At 40.3% G+C, this 14486-nt stretch overlaps 1 protein-coding gene across 2 annotated transcripts; it reads right to left on the reverse strand.

Moving 5' to 3' along the window:
- Positions 1-790: 790 nt before the first annotated feature.
- Positions 791-14156, reverse strand: LOC135480089 (serine/threonine-protein phosphatase 6 catalytic subunit). 2 transcript variants are annotated; one of them, XM_064759842.1, is made up of 10 exons: positions 14082-14156; positions 12656-12751; positions 10250-10315; positions 9901-9968; positions 9477-9550; positions 8910-8989; positions 7209-7328; positions 5826-5915; positions 3592-3649; positions 791-2959 (listed from the first exon to the last, which is right to left on the reverse strand). In XM_064759842.1, exons 1-10 carry the CDS (start codon positions 14148-14150, stop codon positions 2769-2771), a joined length of 912 nt encoding a protein of 303 aa, XP_064615912.1. In that variant the 5' UTR covers positions 14151-14156; the 3' UTR covers positions 791-2768. The 2 variants fall into 2 exon arrangements, with proteins under 2 accessions (XP_064615912.1, XP_064615913.1); XM_064759843.1 differs by lacking the exons at positions 12656-12751; positions 14082-14156 and adding an exon at positions 11769-11777.
- Between the last annotated feature and the right edge of the window lie 330 nt (positions 14157-14486).

Raw genomic sequence — 14486 nt, forward strand, 5'->3', positions numbered from 1 at the left:
AATTCTGTGTGTGGACATTGTACAAGTATGCCATGTCATTTTATTCCCACTACAAGATTGTAAATAGTAAATAAATCCTTTCTTTTGTTGGCAAATCAGATTTGTTGTAGCTATCATTCTAATGTTTTATTTGTTTCCATGATTTGTGGTTTACATCAATTCCAGAGGTTTCAGGTGCTCTTGAAGCCTTAATGGCACTATGGTTTATGAATCCAGACGAAAAACGGGCAGAGATCAGGGGGGCACTGCTGCCCAGGGACTTGTAAATCTCTTTACTTCTGGCTGCAGACAAGCCACCACTGTTCTTCTCAGGCCTTAGTGACGGTATCTGCTGGTACATGATGGACACTCGCGAGAGGTGAGTGAGCTGACTGGCTGGCTGGCTCTCATCTAAGGGACGACAGGTGACTGAACCTGGCAGACACATCTTTAGATGCATCGGCAAAGTACAAGAGTGTGCGCTGGAACAAAGTACAAGAGTGTGCACTGGAACATTACTGATTTTTTTTTTCTTTATTCAAAAATTACCAATGCTTTCTTTTTGTTTGTTTTTTTTTTTTTTTTTTGACTAATCTCGAGATAATGCATGAAAAGCACCTCTTGCACCACATCAATGAGTAATTTCTCGGCAGCAGTGGTCAAGTGGTATTGAGCATGTGGTGTCTTCAGCATGGAAATTCAGTAAGACAGCACTTTAAATGTGCCACCCATGAGACACACTAACAGTGTGTGACTGAAATGTTGACAGCAAACAAGAAAATCTAAATCAATAAGAGAAGAAAACAGGATGTAAAATTCTCATTTTATTATAAGTATTTATATAAATGTACAACAGTTTCAAGGCTGTACTAGTAGTTACATCATTCACCTTTTCAGACGTTCAAGGCTACACGTTTACTGCCCACACTGTTTATTGTGCTCCGACTGAAAGAAAAAAACTCATTCGGAATTTGCATATCGTGATCTGTTGATAAGTAAGACTTGGCAGCAGATAAAAACAAACCATTTCAGTTCATCAGGCAAAACATTGCCTGGAAATGGTAAAGTCATAACACAAAATGTAACGGTACAGCCATAACACAAAATGTAACTGTACAGCCATAACACAAGATGCTACGGTACAGCCATAACACAAGACGCTATTACAATCCTACACAACCAGATGTGGAATGCAATCCTACACACCAGTCGAGCTTTCCATTAAGTCACAGACAGAATTTAAAAGAATAGATAACAAATAACCGGAATTATTGGTGGAAAGCGACTCCATGAGAGACAGTCATTGTTTTTCTGACGACATACCTTTATAAATCAAGTTTGAATCTCCAATTGTTAGGAGGCATAAGGGGCACGCCATGTTAAAGAGCGGAAGTATGATGTCACAGGAATTATACCCTATGCACATGTGGCTGAAAGACCATGCAGGGTTCTCGTGATGTCAGCAGAAACAACCAGGTTCACCGGTTAAAGAAAAAACTCGATAAAAAATTGATAACATGGTGGCACTTAGATGTTTCTCACTGTGTATGCCTCAGCTTTAACACATGTACATGTCAAGGGGGTTGTTTTCATCTGGCACATTACAACTACTGATGACAATACACATTTGATGATTGATGATGAGGGGTCTCCGTAGCTCAGTCAGTTAAAGCGCTAGCACAGCGTAATGACCCATGAGTCTCTCATTAATGCGGTCGCTGTGAGTTCAAGTCCAGCTCATGCTGGCTTCCTCTCCGGCCGTATGCGAGAAGGTCTGTCAGCAACGTGCGGATGGTCGTGGGATTCCCCCGAGTTCTGCCCGGTTTCCACCCACCATAATGCTGGCCGCCGTCGTATAAGTGAAATATTCTCTAGTATGGCGTAAAACACGAATCAAATAAATAAATAAATGACTGATGATGATAAATGCCAAGAAGACAGGTGATGGACTGTCTTTCGATTATTCACGGGCAATTCTGACCATCAAACTTCTGACTATGCTTTTAAATTACGATGTGACTGAGGTAAACAGTAATGTACAGGAATTTGTATCTTTGTACCTTTATTTACATCAGACATTTCATGTAAATTATGTTAAAAATCACTGAGCTGGAGCCACAAAAGTCTCTCTAAATGGCCATGCTGTCAAGCAAACCTCCATCAAAACATTTAGGTTATCATTACTGGTATTCTACAACTGCTCAAGTACAGACATTTAACGTGCAAGATGGAACAGAGATATCTGCATATCTACACTCTGTAATCCAGATTAAAACTGGCTGTGAACTCTGGGGAACTCTGGATCAAGCAGCCAGGGAAAAGGTTTACCCTGTTTATACTACAGACAAGATAAACCTGCTGTCCAGCTCAGTTAGAGGGGAGTAACTCCTGCTCACATCATGCACTCCATTGGAATTATTCAGACGGAAATGAAAGGCCAGTAGTTAGGGGCAGGTTATAGTTCATTCTGAAGATGGATTGCAGAGATACTGATTCAGTTCCTGGGCATATGTCTCACCATAAAAAGGTAACATCTGTACAAATAACATGCAGTTCTATTTGCACTGGAGTTTGCATACATGTATGTCCAACAAATTTACAAAAAAGTGTTATTCAGGGTCAATACAAAACCTGGTTTGCATCAGTTGTGTGAATTTTTTTAACATCTGATAAGGAATCCAGGTGGGCAGGTTATCTCCCTTCATCCACCCACAGCACAGTTACCTCCCTTATTCCTCGCATCTATAGATGAGAGTTTGTTGAACAGTCTGTACACTTTGCACAAGTCTCTAGAGAAAATATGGTGTTGTTGTTCGTGATGGTATGACACGTTCATTGTCTGGGACAGCACGGAAAAGTTTCGGCTCACGATGATCGCAGTCCGTGAAGGAGAGAACAGCGGCTATGTTACCGCAGCGGTAACAGTAGTTAGGGGCAGACCAAACTGTTACCAGCTTCTCCTCAAACATATACTTGAAGCCTAAAACAAAACAAAATGAGAACGTTTCACTTCACACATAAACAACTCCTGCTAGAAATCCTGTATACTGCAAATCTTCTCCCTTTTCAACCTCTAAAAAAAATTTTTTTTCGTGGAATTTATGCATACAATTAGGAAAAAGACCACAAGATGAGTTATTTGTGTCACTAAAGATGCAAGCTTCCTTAAACTGCAAATTATTTCTTCACAGCATATGTTTCAGCATATTGGCTGCAGTGGCGGTTTGGAAGGAGGAAAAATTAGGGTAGCTTGTAAATACATTGGCAAATTAAGGCTTAGATTCTTGTCAGAGCTCATGACTACCAGTGTCTTGCTAAATAGTTCTGATAATGCTACTGAATGTAAACATATTTATTATGTTATTGGTGTTCTATATGTTCAAGAGTATTTCACTTATACGATGGAAGCAAGTATTATGGTGGGAGAAAAACAGGCAAAACTTGGGGGAAACCCACAACCATCCACAGGTTGCTGGCAGACCTTCTTCCGTACGACCAGAGAGGAAGCCAGCACCTGAATGTATACTTCCTGGTACATACACATATACGATGGCATTAAACAACAAATCAATCATACATGCATGAAGAGAGTCTCCTAGAGCTCACACGTACCTTCATGAACGAGTTGATGAGCGCGACAAATCAGCTTGATATTGTTGATGTGAACAAACTGAAAAGAGACAAAAAATGTAATTCCACATTCATCAGACTGACAATTAACACTGATGAAACTGCCTACATGGTATGGTAGAAATATGGGTCAAAAGACCAGCTGACTTGGAAATCAACTTGCCCTTCCTGAATATTACAGGCCTTTTGACACAGAAATAAAGTCATTGTGGATAGGACTTAAAACTGTAGTTTCAAATATATGATACAATATTATTATTGTTGCGGACAGAATTACATGTTTCTAACAGTTTAGGTACAAGCCGAGATACTTCTCCTGTTCAGTCACTTGTTGACACAACAGCACACAACATACACTTTTATGCAGGCCAGTGCAAATTTAGTTCTGATTAGCAATGTTCAAGTATGACATGAAATCACTACAAAAGCCACTGTATCTCAGTTCCTTTACCTATTTAATGCACAATTATACAACAGATATAGCATTCATTATATTCCAATCTTTTGTGTCCTCACGCTTTTATACAAAACAGACATAGCGTTCATTACATTCCAATCTTTTGTGTCCTCACGCTTTTAAGCAAAACAGACATAGCATTCATTACATTCCAATCTTTTGTGTCCTCATGCTTTTGTACAAAGCAGACACAGCGTTCATTACATTCCAAGCTTTTGTGTCCTCACGCTTTTGTACAAAGCAGACATAGCGTTCATTACATTCCAATCTTTTGTGTCCTCGCGCTTTTGTACAAAACAGGCACAGCGTTCATTACATTCCAAGCTTTTGTGTCCTCACGCTTTTGTACAAAGCAGACATAGCGTTCATTACATTCCAATCTTTTGTGTCCTCACGCTTTTGTACAAAGCAGACACAGCGTTCATCACATTCCAACCTTTTGTGTCCTCACGCTTTTATACAAAACAGACACAGCGTTCATTACATTCCAACCTTTTGTGTCCTCACGCTTTTATACAAAACAGACATAGCATTCATTAAATTCCAATCTTTTGTGTCCTCACGCTTTTATACAAAACAGACATAGCGTTCATTACATTCCAATCTTTTGTGTCCTCACGCTTTTATACAAAACAGACATAGCATTCATTACATTCCAATCTTTTGTGTCCTCACGCTTTTATACAAAACAGACATAGCGTTCATTACATTCCAACCTTTTGTGTCCTGATGCTTTTATACAAAACAGACACAGCATTCATTACATTCCAATCTTTTGTGTCCTCACGCTTTTATACAAAACAGACATAGCATTCATTAAATTCCAATCTTTTGTCCTCTCACGCTTTTATACAAAACAGACACAGCGTTCATTACATTCCAATCTTTTGTGTCCTCACGCTTTTATACAAAACAGACATAGCGTTCATTACATTCCAATCTTTTGTGTCCTCATGCTTTTGTACAAAACAGACATAACAATCATTATATTCCATTGTGTCTTTACCCTTCTGACACTGTGTAGGCTCTGAAATACTCAGCCGTCTATGATTGCTGTAAAACTTAGTGTGCGCCACTTTTGAAATACTCAGCCGTCTCTGATTGTTGTAAAACTTAGTGTGCGCCACTTCTGAAATACTCAGCCGTCTATGATTGCTGTAAAAGTTAGTGTGCGCCACTTCTGAAATACTCAGCCGTCTATGATTGTTGTAAAACTTAGTGTGTGCCACTTTTGAAATACTCAGCCGTCTCCGATTGCTGTAAAAGTTAGTGTGTGCCACTTTTGAAATACTCAGCCGTCCATGATTGCTGTAAAGGCTAGTGTGTGCCACTTCTGAAATACTCAGTCATCTATGATTGCTGTAAAGGCTAGTGTGTGCCACTTCTGAAATACTCAGTCGTCTATGATTGCTGTAAAGGCTAGTGTGTGCCACTTCTGAAATACTCAGCCATCTATGATTGCTGTAAAGGCTAGTGTGTGCCACTTCTGAAATACTCAGCCGTCTATGATTGCTGTAAAGGCTAGTGTGTGCCACTTCTGAAATATTCAGCCATCTATGATTGCTGTAAAGGCTAGTGTGTGCCACTTCTGAAATACTCAGTCATCTATGATTGCTGTAAAGGCTAGTGTGTGCCACTTCTGAAATACTCAGTCATCTATGATTGCTGTAAAGGCTAGCCTGTACCTGCCAGTATATGTACAGGAGTATGAATGCCACTTTCATGACAGGCTGTTGAAATATTCTTTGCTTTACTGTACCTCTTGAGTGACCTTTGAGCCAAACAGCCATCCTGCCCCTCGAGGACTAATGGCCCAGGTCTCCACATCTTCTGGATCAGACCAAACCAGATGTACAGGGGAGTTAAGGATGTCAGTCATAAAAATATTACATCAACAGACAATTTAAACAAAACCATATTTTATCAAATTTAAAATTTCATTATGCGAGTTAGCTTTGGTGACAATGCAAATTTGTGATGGAATTGTCAGTATGTGACACTTGTTTACTGTTCAGAACTAAGGGCAAACTCATATCAAGGGCAACCTGATGTCAAGGACTATGTTATGGCAAACTGAAGTTAAGGATTATGTAAGGGCAAACACTGACGTCAAGAGCAATAAAAGGGCAAACTAAAGTCAAAGACTATGATAAGGCCAACAGAAGTCACTGACCATGTAAAGGCAAACTGATGTTAAGGACTAGGTAAAGGCAAACTGAAGTCCAGGACTACGTAAAGGCATACTCACGCCGAGGACCATGTAAGAGTAAAATAAGTCATAGACTGTAGAATAGTCATAGAATAGATAAGGACAAACTTAAATCATAGAATAGATAAGGACAAACTTAAGTCATAGAATAGATAAGGACAAACTTAAGTCATAGAATAGATAAGGACAAACTTAAGTCATAGAATAGATAAGGGCAAACTTAAGCCAGGGAATAGATAAAGACAAACTTAAGTCATAGAATAGATAATGGCAAACTTAAGTCATGTAATAGATAAGGACAAACTTAAGTCATGGAATAGATAAGGGCAAACTGAAGTCATGGAATAGATAAAGACAAACTTAAGTCATGGAACAGATAAGGGCAAACTTAAGTCATGGAATAGATAAAGACAAACTTAAGTCAGGGAATAGATAAAGACAAACTTAAGTCATAGAATAGATAAGGACAAACTTAAGACATGGAATAGATAATGGCAAACTTAAGTCATGGAATAGAAAAGGGCAAACTCAAGTCATGTAATAGATAAGGGCAAACTTAAGTCATGGAATAGATAAGGGCAAACTTAAGTCATGAAATAGATAATGGCAAACTTAAGTCATGGAACAGATAAGGGCAAACTTAAGTCATGGAATAGATAAAGACAAACTTAAGTCAGGGAATAGATAAAGACAAACTTAAGTCATAGAATAGATAAGGACAAACTTAAGACATGGAATAGATAATGGCAAACTTAAGTCATGGAATAGAAAAGGGCAAACTCAAGTCATGTAATAGATAAGGGCAAACTTAAGTCATGGAATAGATAAGCACAAACTTAAGTCATGGAATAGATAAGGGCAAACTTAAGTTATAGAATAGATAAAGACAAACTGAAGCCAGGGGCTATGTACGGGCAAGCTGAAGTAAAGGATATCACAGAAAGCGCCTTTGTGGGGGATTTCCTGGTTCCTCTCAATCGTGCGGATCTGATCAATGGTTTTGATGTCTGGTGACAAGCCTCCATGCACACATAAAACATTATCATCAATTATCTGAAATCACAATAAATTTGACATCAACATAGCATTTCTAGAAGCTGTTTTTTTTTTTTTTTTTTGCCCTAGCTGGTTAGTAACACTTTTATTGTTGCTAAAGCTAAGCGAGATCTGGATGTGTAAGTGAAGTCTTACATGTATCACACTTGTGCACAAATGATCAGAAAGCTAAGTGAAATCTGGATGTCTAAGTTAAAGTAGAGCCTGAAATATCACACTTAAGCATAAATTGGCAGAAAACTAAGTGAGATCTGGATGTGTTAGCCCTACAAATATCACACTTGTGCATAAACTGTCAGAAAGCTAAGTGAGATTTGGATGTCTAAGTTAAAGTACAACCTTACAAATATCACACTTGTGCATAAACTGTCAGAAAGCTAAGTGAGATCTGGATGTGTAAGTACAGCCTTACATATATCACACATGTGCACAAATTGTCAGACGTCTTGGTAAAATCTGGACAAGCCTGTACAACCACAAATAGATAAGACTTGTGCACAAATAGTCAGAGGGCTAGGTGAAATATGAACAAGCCTGCACATAGATAAAACTTGTGCACAAATAGTCAGACCGCTAGGTCAAATCTGAACAAGCCTGCACAAAGATAAAACTTGTGCAGAAATAGTCAGACGGCTAGGTGAAATCTGAACAAGCCTGCACATAGATAAAACTTGTGCACAAATAGTCAGATGGCTAGGTGAAATCTGAACAAGCCTGCACAAAGATAAAACTTGCGCACAAATAGTCAGACGGCTAGGTGAAATCTGAACAAGCCTGCACATAGATAAAACTCGTGCAAAAATTGTCAGAATTGTTATATGACAGCGGCCAGCATTACAGTGGGTGAAAACTTGGCAGAACCCGGAGGAAACCCACAACCATCCGCAGGTTGCTGCCAGACCTTCCCTCATAGGGCCGGTGAGGAAGCCAGCATGAACTGGGCTTGAACTCACAGCGACCCAGACATCTAGGTGAAATCTGGACAAGCCTGTACAGCCATACATAGCTGAAACATGTGCACAAATTATCAGAGGGCTACGTGAAGTCTGAATATGTAAATAAAGCCTTACACATATTACGCTTGTGCACAAATTGTCAGAGGGCTTAGTGAGATCTGGGTGTGTAAGTAAAGTCTTACATATATCATGTTTGTGTACAACTTCTTAGAATGTTCAGTGAGATCTGTGCACAAACTGTCAGAAAGTACAGCCTTACATACACAAATATTATTCACAAATTGTCAGAGGACTCAGATTTATTTATTTATTTCATTAGTGTTTTACGCCGTACTCAAGAATATTTCACTTATACGAAGGCGGCTAGCATTATGGTGGGGGGAAACCGGGCACAGCCCAAGGGAAACCCACAAGCATCCGTAGGTTGCTGGGAGACCTTCCCACGTACAGTCGGAGAGGGGAAGGCTCAGTGAGAACTGGATGTGTAATTGAAGTCTTACATATATCACACCTGTGCACAAATGAGGGCACAGGAATATTCTGCCCATGAACATCATACATAACTGTCTGGTCCACAACGCATTGGTCGCACCGGACATAGGTTTAACTGGTGCACACTTACCGCTGCTATAGTGAGGAGGTCAAACACCTTACAGCAGTATCGCCAGGCGTTCACATTACCGTACTTTGTCTGACACTCATCTGAAAAATAACAGCAACACCGAAGTGTTAATAGATTGACAGTGGGAAATCAAAACTAAATACTGTACATAGCCGCAGACAGCCCACAATATGTCTTCCATGTGATTACAATGATTGGTAATACATATGGGCCCAGTTTCACAAAGATGTCCAACAAGTATGATAAGCGCACATATTGGGCAATGGCACACCAGGTACTGTAACAGTGATGTTCAAAACATCGCATTACAAATGTATGATAAAAACTGTTTGTACGCCAATTTGTTAAACTTGGCCCCTGTGTGTTTTGAATGTCTCCAACATCAGCAATGTTACAACTTGACATCAGGATTGGACGTGGATTTAATATAACTGCATGTAAGTTTAATGGCAGCTGTGATTAATCTGAAACATGATAGGAGAGAGAAGAATTTATATCTATCTGACATCTACCAACAATTCATACATCTACTGATATCTTTTCTTTTGAAAAGTAACATCAATTTACCATAAAAACCGTAAATCTGTGTGATTTGTCGACTCTCATGGTTTCCTCGCAGCAACGTTATCTTGTCAGGCCACCTGGTGAGGAACAAATGGAGACAAACGCATTCTTGAAAATGTTTTAAGCAAAATGTATCTCAAGTAAAACATGAAAACATTCAGAGCTTACTTGCCTTACACAGAACTTACTTGGCTTACACAGAGCTAACATGGCTTGCACAGAACTTACTTGGCTTACACGGAGCTTTCTTGCCTAACAAAGAACTTGCTTGGCTTACACAGAGCTTACTTGGATTACACAGCTTACTTGGTATATATAGAGCTGGTTTACAAAGAATATACTTGGCTTATGCAGAACACACTTGGCTTAAACAAAACTTTCTTGAGCTTACACAGAGCGTACATGGATTACACAGAACTTTACTTACTTGGCTTTGAGTGTTAACAGTAGAGTAAAAGTCTCCAAACTGAAGTACCCTCTGTCAACAAAGTCACCCTAGTGTTTAAAAACAAATCATTTATTGATTAAATAAAAACAGCAACTACTCAAATTTCAAGAATCCATTAAAAAAATAATCATGCTCACATCATAATATGCTTGTTGCAGGTGTTCGACAATTTGCTGACACCAACTTCTCATGAAATACAAAATACAACATAGAAAATTTATTTCTGTTTTTTTTCTTTCGCTTAAGCATTGACAACTACACATTGCAGGCTGATGTATTCATGTCTTTCATATCAAGCATCTTCTGAGACGACAATAATAGAGCTCACCATAAATATGTAATTTGTATCTGGCATCTGACCCCCAGTTTTGAAGAGTTCCATCAGGTCGTAAAACTGAAATAGAGAGCAGACAGTTGTTGTTTTGTGGAAAATGGTCACAGTACACAAAGAAACTGATAAGTCCTCCATGACTATAGCAGTTTACAGACACTAGCCAAAGCTACATGTAGTTAATTGCTTCCTTGAATGCAGTCCTCAATGTGGTTTGGTGGGCATTGCCAATGTCAAAAAACAGCTCCTCAATGTGGTTTGGTGGGAGGTGCTAATGTGAGAAAAAAGCTCCTCAATATGGTTTGGTGGGAGATGCCAATGTGAGCTCCTCAAGGTGGTCTGGAGGAAGTTGTCAATGTGAGAAAACAGCTCCTACATGTGGCTTGGTGGGAGGTGCCAATGTGAGATTATTACAATGTGGCTTGGTGGGAGGTGCCAATGTGAGAAACAGCTCCTTACTGTGGCTTGGTGGGAGGTGCCAATGTGAGAAAACAGCTCCTCAATGTGGCTTGTTGGGAGGTGCCAATGTGAGATTATTACAATGTGGCTTGGTGGGAGGTGCCAATGTGAGAAACAGCTCCTTACTGTGGCTTGGTGGGAGGTGCCAATATGAGAAAACAGCTCCTTAACATGGCTTGGTGGGAGCTGCCAATGTGGGAAAACGGCTCCTCAAGGTGGTTTGGTGGGAGGTGCCAATGTGAGAAAACAGCTCCTTAATGTGGCTCTGTGGGAGTTGCCAATGTAAGAAATCAGCTTCTCCATGTGGCTTGGTGGGAGGTGCCAATGTGAGAAAGCAGCTTTAGCTTTTCTTACAAGCAGTGTTTAGGCCAACTCTGTTCACCATCAATTTTGCGACATTTACCATTGATGCTCAGCTTTAGTATATCAATAGCACCAGCAGAGCTTACCATCATATGGCTGTCTACTTTTGAAACAAGCATACCTTAGAGAGCACACAAAGAGACATAGCTGCTGTAGAATAAACAAGTTATGGTTGGTTGCATGTAATTGTGAGATCATTGGCTATTGCCTTGTGAACATGGAATATTGCTTTTTGAGTATAACATTGCTTTGTTTGAGCAGGTTATTGTTGCATATCATGTTGTGTGAAATAACATGCAGTGCTCCAGATAAATACATTTTTGAGGCAGTACAGTACTCTTCAACATTTTAGCACAGGGGCACTGGCTTATACGTTAGGTAACCTGGCTAATCAGATAAAATCATTACATCCCAAATAAGCAATGGGCAAACTATGAATGCTTCACATGTAAGGAAAGTCTATTCAGCATCTTGGACACACAGTGACCAAGGGCACTTCTGTCTTACTTCTCCATGAATGTCCCCACAAAGTGACCAAGGACACTTCTGTCTTACCTGGCCATGAGTGTCCCCACACAGAGTGACCCAGGACACTTCTGTCTTACCTATCCATGAATGTCTCCACACACAGTGACCAAGGAGACCTCTGCCTTACTGTCCCCACAAATAGTGACCAAAGACACTTCTGTCTTACCTGTCCATGAATGTCCCTACACACAGTGACCAAGGACACTTCTGTCTTACCTGTCCATGAAGGTCCACACACCCAGTGACCAAGGGCACTTCTGCATTACCTGTCCATGAATGTCTCCACAAATAGTGACCAAAGACACTTCTGTCTTACCTGGCCATGAGTGTCCCCACACAGAGTGACCCAGGACACTTCTGTCTTACCTATCCATGAATGTCTCCACACACAGTGACCAAGGAGACCTCTGCCTTACTGTCCCCACAAATAGTGACCAAAGACACTTCTGTCTTACCTGTCCATGAATGTCCCTACACACAGTGACCAAGGACACTTCTGTCTTACCTGTCCATGAAGGTCCACACACCCAGTGACCAAGGGCACTTCTGCATTACCTGTCCATGAATGTCTCCACAAATAGTGACCAAAGACACTTCTGTCTTACCTGGCCATGAATGTCCCCACAAATAGTGACCAAGGACACTTCCGCCTTACAAGTCCATAAATGTCCCCACACACAGTGACCAAGGACACTTCTGTCTTACTTCTCCATGAATGTCCCCACACATAGTGACCAAGGACACTTCTGTCTTACTTCTCCATGAATGTCCCCACAAATAGTGACCAAGGACACTTCTATCTTACCTGTCCATGAATGTCCCCACAAAGTGACCAAGGAGACAACTATCTTACCTGTCCATGAATGTCCCTACACACAGTGACCAAGGACACTTCTGTCTTACTTCTCCATGAATGACCCCACAAATAGTGACACAGGAGACTTCTGTCTTACCTATCCATGAATGTCCCCACACACAGTGACCAAGGACACTTCTGTCTTACTTCTCCATGAATGACCCCACAAATAGTGACACAGGAGACTTCTGTCTTACCTGTCCATGAATGTCCCCACACACAGTGACCGGGGTGGAAACGGGCTGTACATTAGACTCCTCCAGTAGGAGTTCACACACCATATCACATAGTTTCTGTGGACAGAGAAGTACATGTAGCTTTTCAAACGCTTGAATGTGTTATTATATTATTAAAGGCTTTAAATATAGGAAGTTTACAGCTACAGATCAGTGCTTTATGTCTAAGGTCATATTCATAAAGCTGGGTAATCCGTTCATAAAGAAATATTTTCAAATATCAACACATAATATCATTAAATAACTGGGTAAATTCAATATGATAGGCTTGGAAATAATGTCAGTCAATGTTACTGTTTAATGCCCATGCACCATTCAGAAATAAGAACTTGGTGAAGACCCATAACTGTGGCTAACGCAGAATGGTTAGGACTTCAACAATGGTTTTGTCATGAATTTGGGGCTGGTGTGCCTTTACCAAGTGGAATATACATGTATGAGGAATGTTTCATATGCTGGTTAGCTAAGAGGTGCATGTTAGAGCCACAGTTGACACCTGATTTGGACAAAGCAAAAAACAAGTTTTCCCAATTTAGAAATCAAGCATTTTTCGCTTAGAACACTCATCTGTAAAACATGGTGTCCTGAGAGTCTCATGCAGCCTGTAGTTTGTCACAAATATCCACAATGTGGACTGAATCCATCAAGACATCAACACATAGATTAGTGATTTATCTGGCATTCTTTTCTCTCTTCTCTATCCCATTGTATCAACTATGTCATATTATGGGAAAGAATAGACTGATGACAATGGTGCTGTGTCCAGATAAATCCCTAATCTACGTGATGACAATTTGATGGATTCAGTCAAGATTGTAGATAATTTGGTGTACGCACTGGACAACACCAAGAAATGAACATGAGTGTCAACCCGACAGACAAATACTTTATTTCTAAAATGGGAAAAACTTTGTTTCTGACCTTGTCCTTATTACAGTAGAGACACAGTTCTATGGCGGAGCCTGCTGGATCGATACGAAGGCCTGTGTGTATTCCACTGGCTGCCGCTGCGGCTATAATACTCTACCAGACAAGAATAAACAGGGGAGTTAAAATAGTCACTGGGCCTAGTTATCAGCCTGTGTCCAGTTTTCGTTTACAAACAGTCAAGTACGGAAAGGAAAATTCGTCACTAAAAATATTCTGCTCTTTTCAACACCCGTGTTAAGCCCGCAATATTGAGATGACAGCGACACGGCAATGGTATACAACAGAAATACTCTCAACGAGAATAACAAATCCAAAATAAACAAATTACGTTCTTGACAGGAGTTACGGAAGACGAAAAAAAGTGCATGCACAGCACACAAAAAGACATAAACATCACAGTTTTCATATCAGTCGTATACAATGACAAGCACAACGCTAATTCACCCCACTGTGATACCTTCAAATCATTTTCTGGTAAATATTTGCACTGCTTCGCGATCTCTATCCACTGATCTACGTCCGCCATCTTCTCGTTTCCAGATATCAATGTGTGATAGAGTGCGCATGCGTTTACACGATAACCTCAGCCGCGGGAAATGTTCTATTTGAATGGACAGGTGCTCTTATATCTACCCGTAGTTTGGTTGGGTCTTTAATTCGCGGCTCTAGGCGCTGTCTCGGGACATACAGTACTGGTTTGTGCCGAGAAACCAGATCAGACCACAGGCAGAGATCACAGCCCCTGTATTTAAAATCATGACTGCACTTTACAATGTGCCATTTGACAGTCGGGACGATCATATTTATGGAACACCGTGATTACGTCAGGTCTAAGTTAACACTTGAGTATACATGGGCCAAC

The sequence above is a fragment of the Liolophura sinensis genome, chromosome 13, assembly GCF_032854445.1.
Source record: "Liolophura sinensis isolate JHLJ2023 chromosome 13, CUHK_Ljap_v2, whole genome shotgun sequence".
In the NCBI taxonomy this organism is placed as follows: Eukaryota; Metazoa; Mollusca; class Polyplacophora; order Chitonida; family Chitonidae; genus Liolophura; species Liolophura sinensis.

Coding starts and splice junctions, on each gene's coding strand:
- LOC135480089 (XM_064759842.1), bottom strand. CDS start 14,150: ATGGCGGACGTAGATCAGTGGATAGAGATCGCGAAGCAGTGCAAATAT. Junction 7,329..8,909: donor ACCTCCTCACTATAGCAGCG/GTAAGTGTGCAC, acceptor TTGTGATTTCAG/ATAATTGATGATAATGTTTT. Junction 2,960..3,591: donor TCATCAACTCGTTCATGAAG/GTACGTGTGAGC, acceptor GTTTTGTTTTAG/GCTTCAAGTATATGTTTGAG.